The 18,478-nt window shown below is 41.4% G+C and overlaps 1 protein-coding gene across 1 annotated transcript in view; it reads left to right on the top strand.

Moving 5' to 3' along the window:
* Positions 1–18,478, top strand: part of LOC107583384 (glutamate receptor ionotropic, delta-1-like) — a 279,097-nt gene that overhangs the window by 164,063 nt on the left and 96,556 nt on the right. The window contains exon 3 of the mRNA XM_016269581.1: positions 14,556–14,840. Coding sequence (XP_016125067.1) covers positions 14,556–14,840 — 285 coding nt within the window. The remainder of the gene's footprint in view (positions 1–14,555; positions 14,841–18,478) is intronic.

Below are 18,478 nucleotides of genomic sequence, written 5' to 3'. Positions count from 1 at the left end.
TGAATCTCTCTGCTCATCACTTAATAAGAAAGCTGTTAAAATTACTGTGTTGATGGAAAAATATTGACTTTGATGTAAGGGTTACCTCCTGTGTATTCTTTGAAGTTGAAATTTTATGTGTAATTTTCCATTTATTATTTTTTATTTTAATTTATTTATGATTTATTTATTTAAAAAAAAGAAAAGATGTTTAACTTTTTATTTATTTGTTTTTGTTCTGTTTATATTTCATTTTTATTATTCTTTATATTTATTGTTTTGTATTCTGGTTGTGTATGTAATTTATTGCTATGACTGTATCCCCTGTGAATGTTATATCTTCAATAATAAAAAAAAAAAAAAAAAAAAGGAATCACTAGCAGAAACTCAAAAAAAAAGCCACTGCACAAAACAAATCCCAGCCGGGTCCGTCACTTTTTTGGGTCCCCATGAAACATTTCCGTTGTGGTCCGTGCTATTGGCAGCGCGTTTCTTCATTTGCATGTGTTGTGAGGATTTGCAGCGCGTTTCTTCATTTGCATGTGTTGTGAGGATTTGCAGCGCGTTTCTTCATTTGCATGTGTTGTGAGGATTTGCAGCGGGTGTGTTGTCAAACTGATGAAGATGTTTTCTTAATTTGCTGGTGTTTTTTCAATTTGCATGTGTTTTCTTAAGTTGCAGCGCGTTGAGCTCTCTCGGCCACCGTAGAACAGTGATGTACTGAGCTTTGACAGAGGCTGGGGTCTCCTCCAAACCCATTCCATTTATAGGACTGGTCTGTCATGGCTGCTGCAACCAGAGGAGCAATTAACAATCCAGCTGTGCTAGACTAACTATGCTAATTAGCACAATAATCGGCCACAGTGTGGTGATTTATACATAAAAATAGACACACAAACACAAAACAAAGTCTAGACAAACATCCTCAGTAGATCTGGCCTCACCATTCACTGTTGCTGTGAAAGTCAATCTGAAGTCAAAATTCACTGTTTTCCAGTAAGTACATATATATTTTATTAATATTTATTCATTTATTTGACCATTTTGTTTCACTGAGGAAAACATCACATGGAAGTGGAACAGGTTGTGAATGCTATGTTATGTTGACTTTAAGATTAGATCATCTGACTTGAAGGCCTGTCACTATGGAGAAACATAAGAGGAAAAAATTCTAAATATGGGATGGTATCTCACAATTTTGGTTGGTTGATTCTGATCTACATAAGGTCATTTCACATAACTCCCTTTTCAATTAATCAGCATGGCTTTTCACCAGCATATGTTGTGTTTCGCATGCATGTTCTGCGTGGAGCTACCTTGCTAACAAGCAAGACGTCTTTGGTCAAACTGCCTCACCAGAAGAACCCACCCTGCATTTCTGTGCCTGGTCCTCCAGCATTAACCGCCTGGGGTCGGCAAAGACTTGCCGTAAGACATATTTTCCAGATGACAGAGAAAAGAACTTAAAATGCTCTGTCACTTTTGATACCTAGAAATATCTGATGTAATACCTTCTGATTTTCCATAAAACCATGATGACTGTGGAATGACGTTTTTGTATTGTGCAGTCAGGACTTTCTGCACTTTTCACAAGGACAGACAATGTTGTTTAGCTGCCAAACAGCGTTTGTTGTACTTTGTTCTTCTGGGACACACTAGCTTTTCTACCATCATTGATTTCAAGAGAGCAGAACTCAAGCGGAAGAGATTAGGCTGCTGTCCTGTTATTTCCACTTTAAGGTGTACTGGGCCACTTCAGAGGAGTTCACGTGGATTAAGAATCTTGCTTAAGTGTCTCCTCCAATATTTCAGGTTCTTCCTGGAACAGTACTTTGAGATCTGAAGTATTGAAGCATTTTTTTTCTTAAGATTTTCTCTTTAAAAATAGTACCTCTTGCAAAAAAAGTTAACTTTTAAACTGTAATTAGTTTGAAAGAGAACATTTTTCATTATTAGAAGCTCCATCCAGGCTGTACTGCATTTCTGTTTACTGGAAAAGAAAAGAGACCGGCAAGGTAAAATGTCAATAACTCATTTTTAATGTAAAATTTCTGAGACAGGAGCCTTGTGTTTTCAAGGCTGCTTCCTAGCCTGTTGTAATTCAGGGCATCAAACCTGAAATAGCTTTTCTGCGTGTAATTGCAGGTGCTGCACATTACATATTAATGAAGGACACAGGACAGAGTGGAACTATATGAATAACTCACTATGACAAAGTCAGGAACAACTTAGTGCTGGGCTGTCTGCTTGAAGGAGGCTCTCTTTTCATCCTGTATTGCCCTGTTAGCAATGGTTTTTAGTATGAAGTGTTCAAAAGTTTCAACAGTTATCATCAATCAAAAATTTTCCATAGACTTGCATTGGCTAAGCAAAAATGCCCTCTCTAGAGGACAATTGCAGTCCACTAGAAGGAGCCACAGGATAAGAAATCTTCTCTCCCCTAATTTACTTTTGTTTTCAGTCAGTTAAATTTACAAATAATTGCATAATTTTTCTTTTATGCTGCCAAGCAAAGCTAATATATTTGATCATGACCAGGTCAGGTAGTGACTACCTGATGTCCAGAGGCCAGTGTGAAAGACGCTAGGGACAGTTGACTGATCTGTCACTGCTCCGATGGGGCCACTGGTGCGTCCTCACGAAAGTAATAATTTGCATGTTTTTTAAGCTTTCCCAATTAAAACATTCAAGCAATTTGTGTCATCTGCTGCAGCTGAAGCATCAGCAGCTTCAGGGACAGGCTTACGAAAACACTTAAAGAGTGTAGTTTGAGTTTGCTTTCGTTTCATATCTCCTTTAGTGATTCATTCAATGCCGCACAAGAGTTGCACAATAGCACTGGTCATCAACAGAAACACGGCATGATTTTCAAAAAGTAGGTGCTTCGCAACATGGATGTGGCTAGTTACAAAACGATGTTGTTACGTATCCTCGCGCTTTTTTAAGTGGGTATATGGAAATCCTTCACCTTTCCTAGTGGGTATACGGCGTATACCTGCATATCACGTAGACTACACCACTGGGTGGAGCAGAAGAGGAGTGGTGGAAAGAAATGTGTGGGGTGTGGACGATGGAGAATATTGCAGTAAATTAGCTATTCCTTTCTCTCTCCTCCCCACGTGCACCTTCTTTTCATCCTTGTCCACTACTGTACAGAAAAAATCCATGAAAGCAAATGGGACTTCAAGTCAAAACCTGTAAATAATTGCAGCCAATTTACTGGAGAAAAAAAAAATAAACCAGAAAAACTGTAATGCGAATTACTGGTTTAAACAAAAATATATATGGAGCCAAATGTTTAACGTTCTTTATGATTACAATAAAATAAAACCAGTTTCTTCCGGCACTTCCTATTCCTGACCTCATGTTTAGTCATTACAAATGACGCTATCACACAGTAATGCTCTATATCAGTGATATATCATATCTTCTGTACAGTATGCATTGCAAACAACCAGATTGTTATAACATGTGACCCATACGGATGGTGTTTTTGAACACCAACACGCATTCTGTATAAATGAGTCCATTCACACAGAATGCATTTTGCTTTACACTGTGCTGCTTTTCCCATATTTTTCTATGTAAACATACACTAGACTAGACGGACATGTGACCGTAGCTCGCATCCCGCATCTTTTGCAGCATTCAGAATTTCATTGCGGTGCTCAAGTTCAACTTAAAAAAAAATGGGGTTGTCATGTGATGAAAGAACAACTCAGACCTGAAGCCTCGGGAGATGAATCATTTCTCTTTCTGTTACAGACTGCATAGCCTCTAGTTTATGGGGCTGTCACGTGATGAACGAACGACTCGAACCCGAAGACTCGGGATGTGAACTAATAATTTCTGTTTCCTGTAAAGACTGCATAGATTTCAGTTAACCTTACAGGGATGTGATGTGACAAAAGAATGAACTCCCCCGTCCACCTCTCAGAAAATCAGATCACTCTTCTGTTCTGCTCCTGCCTGCTTACAGGCAGAAGCTGAGACAGGAAACTCCGCTGCCTCACTGTCAGATGAGCTTAATGCTTTCTAAGTTTGTTTCAAATCCAGCTACTCCTCCCCCATGGAGAGAGCTCCCACGGCTGAGACTGCTGAGGTTAGTTCACTATCTGTGTCTGTAGCTGATGTCACCTGATCCTTTGAGCGTGAACATCCAGACAGCATTCCTGCCCGCATCCTTAAAACATGCCTGCATCCTTAAAACAAACCAACTAGCAGGAGTTTTCACAGACATTTTTAACCTCTGGTCCTTGTCTGTTGTCCCCAAATGTTTCAAAACATCCACCAATGTGCCCATACAATAGACACCCAAAGTCACCTGCTTGAATGACTGGCGCCCCATTGCTCTAACCCCCACCATCAGTAAGTGCTTTGAGAAACTCATCAGAGATCACATCTGCTTTGTTCTACCGCCATATCTCGACCCATTGCAGTTTGCCTACCATAACAACCACTCCACTGACGACGCAGTTGCCTTCACCCTGCACAATGCACTTTGCCATTTAGATAAGAGGAGCACAGTGCTTAATTTGTAAATGAATAATTGCCAGATTCAAAACAGCAATGACGTCACTAAACGGTGATGCCACAATTATAAGAGAGCATAGTCAAACACATATCCTGGGTCAAACACACACACACCACATATTCGCAACTCAAACTTGACATCGCAATCTGTTCATTATCAAAATAAAATACAGTCAACCAAAAATATAAAAGGTTACACTGGTCAATTTAAATAGTCCGTGGTATAACTGGTCCACTTTGTATGCCAAGCACATTTTTGCTCATGTGAAGAGGATATTTCTGTCGATATACGCATGTGCGTGAAGTACAAAGCCTCTATTATAAATAATAGTTTCATTCAAATGCATTGCGAATATGGAAACATTAGGATTTGTGCCGAATGAGAGGTACGTGAGCCCAATTAACGCCTGGTACTTTCAGTTTCTTTTTGTTTTGGTTTCTTTAGGTTTATATATTTTTATTTCATTCTTGTTCTGTTCTGAATACCATTACATTTATATGATTTGTTTTGGAGTGAGCTATACTAACGTATAGCTATGTTTATAGTGTTTATAATGTTTACACATTATAATATTTCACTTTATTTGGTATTATTTCTGGTATTATTACACTCTCCAAACGTTCTGCTGCTCACAAAACAATAAGCAGTAAGCACCAATCAATGACAGCGAGTTTGAACTTAAGAAAGCTGACTGGTCACGGTCAAAAATATGTTGAGGACCAATACATAACCTCCAAATACATAAACATGTGCTCGCTCTCATATGCACGCACGCACTGTCACGATCTAAAGCCGGATCCTTAAAAACAATTACCGGAATGCAGAAATCCAAAATCGAGCATTTTCTGGAACAGGATTCGGCAGGATCTGGCTCAAATTAAGCACTGGAGGAACACCTATGTGAGTATGCTGTTTGTCGACTACAGCTCAGCTTTTAATACAATAGTGCCCCCTAAGCTTGTGCTGAAACTCCGGGTTCTGGGCTTGAACAGTTCTCTGTGCAGCTGGATCCTGGACTTCCTGTAAGTCATACAGCAGGTGGTCAAAGTTGGCAGCAATATCTCCTTCCCATTGACCCTCAAAACCGGTGCCCCTCAGGGCTGTGTTCTCAGTCCTCTCCTGTAATCCCTATACACACGACTATGAAGCCATATACAGCTCAAATGGCATCGTCAAATTTGCTGATGACACAATGGTGGTAGGCCTGATCACCGACAATGAGATAGAGAAGAGGTGCGCACTCTGACAAACTGGTGCCATCATAACTACCTCTCTCTGAACATCAGTAGGACCAAGGAGCTAGTGTTGGATTCAGGAAACAGAACAATGAGCACTCCCCCATCATCACCGACGGGACGCCTCACCTGGTCTGTCCATACAAAATCAGTGGTGATGAACGCCAATCAGCTTCTCTTCTTCATCAGTAAATTTAGTATGTCCCCAAAAATTCTCAAACAATTCTACAGCTGCACTGTAGAGAGCATCCTGACCAGCTGCATCACCGCCTGGTATAGGAACTGCACCTCTCTCAACCGCAAATCCCTGCAGAGAGTGGTTCAGACAGCCCAACACATTGTCGGAGGTGAGCTTCCCTCCCTCCAGGACATCTACATCCAACGATGTGTGAGGAAAGCACAGAAGATCATCAGAGACTCCTGCCACCCGAGCCACGAACTGCTCTTGCTGCTACCATCATGCAGACTGTACCGCAGTATCAGGACCTGCACCAGCAAACTGCGAGACAGCTTCTTTTCGCAGGTCATCAGACTACTGAACTCCAGCCAATAAAACATCACACCACAACACACCTCATATACCCTTGCACTGCAATTTATTAACAGATTAGTTACACTGACTGTAAGTGACATAACTGTAGCATGTCTTTGTACTGCTCAGCACATACACATATTCAATGCAGGCTACATCATCTCTCTTCAGCACTCTGACAAGCTATTTGTACTAAACATTACAATGCATCAACTGCTCTCTATAACATCGACATTTACCTCACTCTGTTATTACTGTGAATAATACTGACTATTACTGTGTATAATGTTAATGTTATTTAATGTATATTGCCAATTGTACATATGTCGTGTTGTTTACATTGCCTTGTTACAGAAACTTGCACCTAAGAATTTCACAGCTGGTATACCTGTGTACACAATGTGTGACAATAAAGAGATTTTATTGATTTAATTTAATTTAATTATATTCAGCCGAAATGAATGAAATAAACGAAATGACTTGAAAAAGGATTCATTCATTTTGCTGAATGAGATTCAAAGATCTGAGTCAGTAAAATGATCCGAACTTCCCATCACTAGTCTTCTGTGCAAGTTGAAAAATTTCCAAGTGGTGCTTCTAGCTCCGCCTCTCTGGACGTCTAATGTGGTGGAGGGATAAAGCTGTCACGCAAACCAATCAGTGAACAGCTTATTGACACTTCCGGTTGTATAGTAGTTACTGTATCTCCAACATGGCTGATGACAGAAAAAATAGCAAAAATAAATATTGATGTTGTTGCTGTTGCTGATATGCGTGAAGAGACTCCTCATCGTGCAATGTTTTTATTCACGTGAGTGACATAAACATTCTGCGAGTAATCTAGAGTGAGTAAAACCCCGTTCACACTGCCAGCGACACACAGCGACAAAGCGACATGATCCCATTCATTTTCAAAGGAGAGCTGGTGACTTCCGGCAACAGGAGCAACAGTGGCCGTTGGCAACAGAATGTAGGCGTGTCAAGCGAAGTGAGTAATGTGACAAAATTGAAGTAGTTTAACTTTATGCAAATATACAGCAAATTTCATGAGCAACAACCTATAGGAGTGAAGAATCTGTCAGTGGCGCTCACACATCATCGTCTCGAATGCAGGCAAGACAGGACAGATTTCCGGAGCAATTTCACTGTTTTATATGATTTGACTGTAACCACATACAAAAAAAATTATAAGTGGAAAAGAAACTGTTGGCAGTCTTAGTGAGTTTGATTCATACATTGATGGTTTGTGTTGTTAATTGTATGATGCAGTAGGCAGTTTAGCACTGGTTAATGATTTAATGCACTGAGCACTGTTGTAGTTTATATAACAACACTCTCCAACAGCAGAATGCTACTTTTATTTATTTTAAGTCTAATTTCTTGTCAAATTAGAATGTATCTTAGTTTTACTGGCAATATATACAGTGGGTACGGAAAGTATTCAGACCTCCTTAAATTTTTCATTCTTTGATATGTCCAGACGTGCAGTCAAACAATAACAGTAGAGTGACAGCATTAGGAATGTGCCACAAGCCCACAGTACAGAGTCTAGCGACATACAGTGAAAAAGTTGCTGGCGGAGTGAACAGGGCTTAAAGCGATGTGAATTTTCGTTTCGCTTTGGTGTGCACACACCATTACACTTGTGTACCACCCGAGTAAGTTGTTTTCATAGTTATTATTAGTATGCCAGTAAAGGAACATATAGAAACATGGCAGATAGTATGTTCTTGGATGTTTTTATATATACCTGCACCATATAATACACTACATAATTTGAGAATACCTGATGTCAGACACAACAAGACACACAAACTGCTTTTTTTAACCCCAAATCTGCACATTTATGACTTAATGTGTGTATTTTAGGACAAAAAAAGCTAATTATAGACTTCCTCATCATGGACAGATGGACTATCGTTTTCCTTCTGATAGTACAAGGCACGGAATGTCTTTGATGATGCAAATTCCAACAGGATTATGGGATTTTGTGGGGGTTGATGTTTGTGGTCTGGTAATCTTTTAAGCTGCTTCAGTGGACATGCCACCTTACACACATACTGTTCATACACACACTCTTACAAACACCCACACATACTGAATACACACACACACTACTATGTTATCTTTCTCTTTTCCGAATTCAGTCTTGAAGTCATGGCTGCAATCATAGACTGATGGACTGGGCGTAAAGGCCACAGTTTCCTTATTAAACCACGAACAGCACCCTGCTGGGTGGAAGCCCATACGCAACACTTTGAGCGTCTCTTTCTTTGCCCACAAAGACCAATGAAAACATCTGTCCGTTAGTGTAAAATCATCCTGGCGGCACGATTTATGTAATTTCTGGTAAGAGAATCACCCATCATCCGTCTCTATTGGCATATCATTAATGTTACGACACAGGGCCTTTTCAAATCAATGACATGGAGACTCTGGAGGTTGTGGATTAATTAATTTCATTTGGTGGTGTGTTAATGCCTGATTGTGAATTATCCCTGTATTCTGATTTGAACTCTCATATATTCCTTGAGATAATTTTTTTTATCCTGTTTGGTGATAAAGGTCTCTAATCTGCATGACAAATACATTTTTAAATGCATTATATCAACGTTGCAGAAACGCACAATATTCAAATCCCAAAATCAGGGATTACAATGAATAGTGCCGTTCACCCTGTACATAAACCGTGTCTATAATTGAGTATTAGTCCATAATATGCCATAATCTGCATAAGAAGCTATGTGTGGATTTAGAGAGAGCGAGAGAGGCAGTGTTATTATTACACTAAATTCTAATCTAATTCAACTCGCACTGTGATGCGTGTTTGTGTTGTTCCATCTTGCTTCTCTGATTGGCTGAGTAGCATCTGTTGACTGTTGATAGAAAACCTGCCTCATTAAAGAGATAGTTCACCAAAAAATGTATCTTCTGATGTCATTTACTCAGCCTCATGTTGTTTCAAACCTGCATGACTTGTCTATTTTTTGTTGTTGTTGTTTTGGACCCCACTGACTTTCATTGTATGGATAAAAATAGTTGAAACATTCTTCAAAATATCTTTTATGTTCCACAGCAGAAAGAATGTCATATGGGTTTGGAACAAGATGAGGGTGAGTAAACGATGACAGACATATCATTTTTAGGTAAACTATCCCTTTGTCTTCACCAAGATGCGTAAGAATGTATAGATGTAGCATTCATGGATCAGCAAACAGTGCCTGCCAGTGTGTTTTGCTGTGCCCTGCAGCTTGCGGATGTGTCTCTTGCGCTGAATTTGGAGATGTCGTCTGGTTGATTGATGGAGTTGTGACTGTGTGTGTGTTGTCTATCAGCAGTATCTTGACAATGTTACATAGAAGGCTGAAGTTCCCTTTTGAACTGTCTCTCCCGTTGCGTTAATCACGTCATGAGGAAACTCCTGTATACTCTGATACTGAAGCCTGATTTGATCACGTTCGTGTAGCTGCACGAACCAATGACGCTTCAACCCGCCTAAAGGGGTGGAGCCGACTGCTATATAAGTTGGCTCTGAGTGCCATTTCGTCAGAATTTTCTCCTTTAGTGACAAAGGTCATCTCCTCACTAACTCTGCAAGCAAGAAGCCAAAGAGAAGAAAGAAGCTCAGCCTCCTGCTCGCTGCTGTGAGAAGAAGCCATTGGCAGCAGAAGAAGCTTGACGCCTTCCCCTGTGGCCATCCGGCTTTTAAAAAGAGCATATTTTCTGAGCAAATTTCCACTGCGACGTTGTTGCAAATGTTGTGCCGCAAGTGTGGCTTGCAGCACACAGAGGGGTTCCCTGCACGATGCAGATGGGCAGTGCGTCACCTGTCTGCTCAAGCCAGCTCAGGTCCCGCATGCTTCACTCTCCCCTCAACGCCACGATTCACCCATTTTCTTCATACATGAGGATCAGCAACCCTCGTCATCTGCGAGTGGCTTGATTTCCTTCGGTGGGTTGGAGAAGGAAGCTGTTGGGGATGACTCTATGTTGATGACGGCTTCAGATGCGGAAGAGTGGGCGTGTTCTGGCGAAGACCCCGACTCAGACAACACGGCTCAGCATAAACAGCGAGCTGATCCACGTTCTTACCAAGGCTGTGGAGGATCTTTGCCTGGCTTGACTGCTTCGGAAGAGCCCTCCCACGAGCTCCTTGATGAGTGGTTCCTGAAAGGGCGCTGTCAACAATCCTCCCGCCAGTGGTGCGCCCCCTACTCTGGGCATGTTAATCCCTCCACTTCTGCCGCTCTCACCATTGTTGACGGCAATGAAGAACGAGGTTACAGCAAGCTGTCCCCTCTGGAAGAGGAGGTTGCTGCGTATCTGTGCCTTCCATCGGCCCTGGGTTTAAAAGCCCATGCAGCACATCCATCTAAGTCCTGCAGAACTACCTCAGCCCTAGTGGCTTATTCAGTGGCTGGCCAGGCTGGCTCAGTGCTTCACACGATGGCGATGCTCCAAGTTTTCCAAGCTAAGATTCTCTGCACCATGGACGAGTCCAGCCAGAGTTTCTGCATGGCAGAGTATGCCAGTCGCCATACCCGACTTAACCGAGTGACCTCCCCCCAGAACCTCAGGGCAGTGTTGTGCCAATGGCAATATGCTTAACTGGTGTGGTGCAAATGCGATCGCAAACGGACATCGATTCTGCCCAGATGCAGGTATGGATTACGCCTGAACGCTCCCTGATAGGCTAGTGGCGTCATTCTTGCTGGGGACTTCATGTTCCCTCTGGGCTTGTCGGCCACTTTCTCTGTGATTTCCTCTGGGCCTGCTTCACATGCAGCCCCTCCAGTATTGTCTCAAAGCACTTGTCCCGTCCCACGCTTGGCGCCTGGGATGTTTACATCTCAGGGTAACCCACTGCTGCATCGGAGCTGTGACCCCTTGGAAAACGTCTTGTCTATTTCAAGCAGGTTTCCCGTTGGGACTGACCTCCAGAAGGAAGGTGGTCATGACAGATGCCTCCAACTCGGGGAGTTCTGTACGAGGTCAGACCAGCGTTAGGCTCCTGGTCAAACCTGGAGCAATGCTTACACATCAACTGCCTTGAGATGATGGTGGTTTTTCTAGCCCTAAAAACCTTCCTGCTGGTCTTAAAGGGGCACCATGTCCTGGTCCGTTCGGACGACATAAAGGGGGTAGGTAGCCTTCATAAATCGCTAAGGTCTCGGGTCACACTTCCTCTATAAGTTGGCTCGATACCTCCTTTTATGGACACAGGGCAAACTCCTCTTGCTGAGAGCAGTTCATGTGCCAGGCAGACTCGTTTGAAAGGGAACACGAGTCTGCTTACATAACCTTGGTTCCCTTAGATAAAGGAACGAGCATTGCGTAGGCTGCCATGCTATAAGGCTGCACGCGAGTCAACAACTGTCGCTTCAGTCGAAAGATTGTTATGAAATGGCACTCAGAGCTGACTTATAAAGCAGTCCACCACATTTGGCGGGTTGAAGCACCATTGGTTTGTACAGCTACACGAACGTGCACAAGTCAGGCTTCAGTATCAGAGTAAACAGGAGTTTCCCCATAGTGTGATTAACGCAACGCTCGTTCCTTTATCTCAGGGAACCGAGGTTACGCAAGTAACCGGAGCTTTTCCTATTCCTCTCTTATTCTTTCTACACCTATCAGTCTTATCAACTTTCTCTTTCTGGATTTATCCAATGAAATGTAGCTCTGTGATGTGAATCAGCAGATGCGTTTATATCTCAGGCTTTTCACACCTATATCCCTCCATAGCTCTATTATATGCACTGTAAGGGAAACAGGTCAATAATTTAGCTCAAAGGGAATCATTTAAGATTTTAAAGGGAACTCCACCATTAATATGCAAGGGAATTAGGACAGAATCACTGTTTTACGGCGGATCACTGAGACGGCCAGCGAGTCAGTGAACGAGCCGTATGACATCAATTCTGCAAGGGATATTTATATCCAAAATATAGTGAAAACACTATTAATTAGCATAGTAACAAGATCGGCAGTTTAAGACATTAACTTGTGAGCACAAAACACAAGATACTCCTCTTTTCCATATAAATCAGGCTTTATTGGATAAATCTAAGACATATAAACTAATCTAACACATGAACACACGCATTCACACAAGTTTTCAGAAAGAGAGAAGCTAAAAAATAAGAAGCTCATCATAAAGCTTGCCAAGTCATGAACAGACACATTTATCCTTAAGAGCTGAGTCATTTCTTTTAGGATCATACTTTTCTAAGCATTATTCTCTGTTTTTTTATGTCAAAATAGATGAATGAATAGATGAACCTTTGCGTCATTCCAAACTAGAGCGGGCGGTCAAAGAAAATGTAGCACGGGTCCCGCCATCCCGCCGTGCCACGATTTGGCACATAACAAGAATCGTGGAATTACATAAACACTAGGCTTGCTACGGTAGTCTGTGTTACATGGTGTTTGGTTATACATCGATTACATTACTTGGCCACTGCAGCACTGCCCCACTGTCATTTTGTTTTTTTATAGAAATCAAAATAATTTAGTTCAGTTGGAAAACAATGGCTACCATCAACTGTTTGGTTACCTACATCCTTTAAAATACCTTCTCTTGTGCTCAACAAAAAAAAGAAAGAAACTCGTGCAGGTTTGGGACAATTTGAGAGTAAGTAATGACAAAAGTTTCCTTTTTTTGTTGAACTATCCCTTTAAACTACATAAAGGGCCTTTAAAATTAAATGACCATTGGAAATGGATGCAACTCTGTACAGTCCAGATATTTATGGATGGTAACAGTTTTCCTTTGGTTTGAATTAGACTATAAATTTACTTGATTTTCATAACTTTCATCTTGTTTGTACTATCGTAAACCACAAATAGCCTCTGTTTGTTGGAGTTTTTGTTCAAGTTCAATGTTTCTAATCTATTTTTTTACTTAATGAATGTTTGGGTGAACCTTAATGTTGAAAAACAGGATTTTGGATTGTGTTCAGCAGCTAAAGCTTATTAGGGGACTGTTAGTTTTTTAGGGTATTTTGTATTCAATTAAGGTGGATCCATTCAGTGGAATAACAATTTAAAGTGTGTTTGTTCAGATATTTGCTGAGTATTTTCTCTGGTGGCTTTGTGCAAATTTATTTGCTCAGCTTCTTAGAAAAAAGTAATTAGTTTCTTTGCTTAAAAAAAAAATCATTGTGTTTCCTCTAATTTTCATTGGGATTTGTAATACATTGTTCTACCTACATCTTTAAAGAACTGTTCTTTAAACCCTTTGTGCTGAGCCAATCTGAATCCAGGCTTTGCTGAAATTAATCTAGCACACAGCCTCTCTGGGGACACATGGACAAATAGTTATTGTGTGAAAGTTACTGAAATGACTGGGTTGTATTTTTTTTACTTGGAGAATAATTCCATCTCCGTACAGTGGGCTTGGTGCATTTTGAATGCTGTTTTGGTTTTATTAATAATTGATTTTCCAGCTTCTGCAGTTGTAAAACTTTTTGTGCTGTCACAGACTAAGTTAATTTACAATCCCCCTTTTTGGAATCTATGATAAAATGTTTATTACAATGCAAATAAATACAACAAAGTACCCTAACTACTTTTGATTTGTATAAATAGGAGAAAATAATGTGAAATAAACGTGTTTAAATGAAGAATGAAGTCAAATATTTTTTGACATATATTATATATTATACCTCTTATCCAAGATGCATTTGTGCATAAATGCAATGATTTTTAGCTATAGTCATATACTACAGAGAAACAATGCTCCAGCGTACAAAGCTGAGAATATTACTACCATTTTTCTATGCCACAATGCCCTTTTTAAATAGGCACATTGTCAGATATGCACCCTGGAACAGCCTTGGGTTTGAAATCCACTTTTCATCATTGTAAAAAAACAAGGGTAACAATATGTATAAGTGTATGTTTCCTAACCAGGGGCTCTCAGATGGCAACATCTATAAAATGTCATATCTCATAAATTATTTATGTCCACTTTAACTAGATTTCCTTGAGAAATTGTTACACTGGTGTTTAACAGAGGCAGTAAATTAGCAGCATATGGCAATACACTGAAGAGAATTACATTTGCCCTGTGAAATCTGGACACATTATCCCACCTGTTCTCTGCGGGATCACCCTGACATTTGCTGCATTAATTGCCACTGGTTGATGAAAATGGACCATAAGTTCTATAATGGTCAATATGCTTAACTGTTGTAAAGTAGTGACTATGACTCCTGGACAATATAATTCTTGTTCCTAACTGTGTTGCTGTTTTTTCTTCTCTTTCATTTTCTAGCCTGTGAGCTCATGAATCAAGGGATACTGGCTTTGGTGTCGTCGACGGGATGTGCTGCAGCCAATGCACTACAGTCTCTCACAGATGCCATGCACATTCCTCACCTATTCATTCAGAGGAACGGAGACGGCACACCCCGTGCTGAGTGCCAGCTCAATCCCAGCCCCGACGGAGAGCGCTACACGCTGGCCGCACGCCCTCCTGTGCGTCTGAGTGATGTCATGATCACGCTCGTCTCTGAACTCCGCTGGCACAAATTCATCGTTTTCTATGACAGCGAGTACGGTGAGTGACGTGAGGGGTTACGAGTGAACCTATGTGGCTTCCATCTCCAGTCGGGAGGCTGGTTGGAAGTCAGTGATAGGAGAGCAGGGGTGACACTGATGTGAAGGGAGAAATTTACTTTGTGACATGAGCTGAAATTCACAATTCATCATGATATTTTGGTGTATAACAAATTTGGAGGATTTTTCAAAGCAAAAAAAAAAAAACTAAAATACAAAAAATGATGCAGTCCATGAGCAATGCTTAAAAAAATTCATAATACAAAGACATCAGCTCTGAAGTTAAAATTTGATGTGAGCAGCTGGACTAAAAGGCAGACTGTCAGTTGATAACAAGCTCTAGCATTGTAGTGTTTTGAAAACCATAACAATTTTCAAGATATATAAAAATGTGGACTTGAATAGCTTTAGATTCCTTCATTGAGCCAGTGATGCTCATCTTATGGGAATCAGTTTGGCTATCAATCCAGAATTCAGAATCATCCAGAATCTCCGCTTTAATATTAAAGACTACTTTTACCCTGACCTCTCTCGAAATGTAACCTAATGTAACAAAGACTGAGAACTGGTCTTTAACCTACCCTAACAGTACATCCTACCCTTAAACAAACCTCTTTTAGCCTGAGTCAGTAAGATTTTTTGTTGTTTGTTTTTAAAGAAAAGATAGATCACACTGTTCACGCTATTGGAAAAAAATAAACTTTTTGGGCCACTCTTTTGCCCTCAGTCTGAACGTGGCCAATGAATCCTGAAAAAAAATGTATCGCTGTTTTCAAAAAAAATATTAAGCATCTTTTGTCAGCATTGATAACAATAAGAATATTTTTTGAGCACCAAACCATTACTAAAGACTGACAATTCAGCTTTGACATCGCAGGACTCTCAGTCCCCTCAGTCCCTTCAGGAGGGTGGTAGACATGAATGAATGTAATTTTACCCCTCTAGCTAATTTCTGATTTTTTAAAACTGAGGATGATGCAACTCACCTTGTTACTGTTTATTCCCGGTCTCAATCCTGGTTTTGTCTGAATCCTAACCTGCCCCTAAGATAATGGCACAAAGCACATTAGCTGATAATGATTCTTCTCTGCTTTCTTGTATCTGACAGTAAAATGTATGTATGGGTTAAAAGGTGTGTTCAAAGAATCTGGTGACTAATGTTTCTACAGTATTTGCAGACTGGGGTTGGCAAACGCATCGGCACATTTTGTAGCATTTTTTCCTGATAACACCGAAAAGTACTTAAAAGTACTTGCTCTGTCAATTTTTTATCATACAGATAAGAGCAATACATCATTTGAATCAGGAAAGGGTCTACTTTTGTTTGTATACACTCATAATAACAACAAAAAGTTGTGCTTTTGTAAAACAAATAAAACAAACAGGATCCGCTTTCTGCTGTCTCGGTCTCCGTGAACTTCTTGAACCAAATGACCCAAAACTCTGCTAATACTTGACACACAGACATGAGAGAAGTGAAAGATTGAAGTGTCTACTTTTAAATGAACTAAGTCATGTCGAAAACAGATACTCTCTGATAAAGTAATCCGTATGAAACAAAAGCCTTTCCTGTCTGAGCTCATTATCTGTAATGTGGTCACACTCACGAGCAGCACGTGCTATTCATACGGTAATCATCCATGTCAGAAGCGCGAGCATGTAAACGCCCACATCACCTCCATAAAAGCCTGAAGATTCATCAAGTTAATCTCGGCTACTTCTCTTTTCTGGAAGAAGATGTGAGAGGAATAAGCCAGAATTTACCTCAGAAGAAGAACGCGATGCGACGCGTTGCTTGATCCAGCGGAGGAGATAATTTCTGACAAGTCATGTTTTATTACTTGCATTAGTTGTTATTGTGTTATTGTGACATAACTTGTACACATTTTACTAGTTATACTTTTCCCAAACTATAGTTTCTGACTAAATGTATGAAATCAAGTGAATTCTCAGTGTTTAGATCAGTGTGCTCAGTAATATGTCTAATGTGACCTTCACTGTGTATATTTTGATTATACTGTGTTGTAAATAAAATACAATAATCAAAACCCCATGATTTTACTCTCCTCACATTCTTTCTTCGTGACCTCACAGTCACAGTCACACTGATGACCTATTAGGGGAGGGCCCTTTGTCTCTCAGGTGTGAATCACTAAATATACATGGCCATTGTCACTCCCTCGCATACAGCCTTTCTAACACAAAACATGACTTACAAAAGTTAATTTAACATATTGTTTTCTGTGACTAAGTGAGCAGAATGATTTTTGTAGCAAATGTTCTGTATGTTTCATGGCCTTATTTCAGTGACTTAAAAATTCTAGTTCCCTTTCGTGGAACTTCGAACTGCGTCCTCTAGGGGTCGCTATGGGGAACGCCCGTGTCTGAAGCCTACATTGAAAAAACACCAACTTGTTTGGCCGGCGACATCCATGACGTCACTACCGTCACGACTAGTACAAAATAGGCGCCGGTAGCACACATCATCACTTTTCTTCGTCTTCACTGACCGTGCTGTTTGAAGCGTGCATTCCAAAAAGCAAAGTAAGAGCTTTTTCTTTTCCTACTATGGCGAGCACTAGCGGAGCGTTTAGAAAGTGTGTACATCCGTGTCAGCGGTTTCTGACACCCGATGATTCACACGATCTATGCGTTGTTTGTTTGGGCGAGGAGCACTGTGAGAGCTTTTCACTGAAAAAGCTCCGTTCTCGTTTGTGTCTCTGCTCGAGTGGAGAGGGACAACCATCTGTTTCCCGCGGTTCAGGACCCGCTGGTGCTGAGGCACGGAGGAGAATGAGCTCGTGGGGATCTCAGGTGGACCTAGCCGATGAGGCTGAAGGGGGGGTTTCCCTCTTCCGCACATCGGCGTCGGGCGAGAGAGGCTATGAGATGATGCCCCCTGTGGAAGAGACGCTAGCCAGCTATCTCTCTCTGGGGGAGACGTCATCTCTCAAAACTCCCTCCTTGCCATCTGTGCCCCTTCAAATACGGCAAGGCATATGCAGCGGCAGTTCAGGCTATGGCTTCGTTGCACACGATGGCGGTGCTTCAGGCATATCAGGCTGACCTGCTGAAGGACCTGGATGAGGGGCAGGGCCTTTCCCCTGGTGAAACGGCTGAGCTGCGGCGCACCACAGACTTGGCCCTCCGGGCTACGAAGCAGGCAGCCGCTGCCATGAGCAGAGCGATGGCTGCTATGGTGGTGACGGAGCGGCAGTTGTGGGTGAACTTAGCGGACATCGGGAAGAAAGAAAGGGGCTTTCTTCTCGATGCCCCGGTTTCACCCTCTGAAGTGTTTGGCACCTCCGTTGAGACGGTGGTCGACAAATTCAGGGAGGCGAAGTCGCCTCAGCAACGTTCAAATCCTTCATACCACGAAGGCCCAGGTCTGAGCCCGAACAAACCAGGGGTCCTGGCCCGTCTCGGTTTGAGGATTTGGTGGTTCTATGGCCAGATCATAGTAACCGCCCGATTGATGGGCCGGTCAAAAAATCCCTGGACAGAGCCCCGGCAGCAAGGCTCGTGGTGGGTCAGTATGATCCATATATCATGAGAACATGTATACTAATGAGAGACTGAGGTGGTCATGTGTAAAAAATGTATAAAGTTACCTGCAGCGGATGATCCGGTCAGAAAGAT

Source organism: Sinocyclocheilus grahami, unplaced genomic scaffold (assembly GCF_001515645.1).
Source record: "Sinocyclocheilus grahami isolate Dianchi unplaced genomic scaffold, SAMN03320097.WGS_v1.1 scaffold4.1, whole genome shotgun sequence".
In the NCBI taxonomy this organism is placed as follows: Eukaryota; Metazoa; Chordata; class Actinopteri; order Cypriniformes; family Cyprinidae; genus Sinocyclocheilus; species Sinocyclocheilus grahami.
Note: the sequence above shows the minus strand (reverse complement) of the source record. Positions and strands in the feature narration are given on the sequence as shown.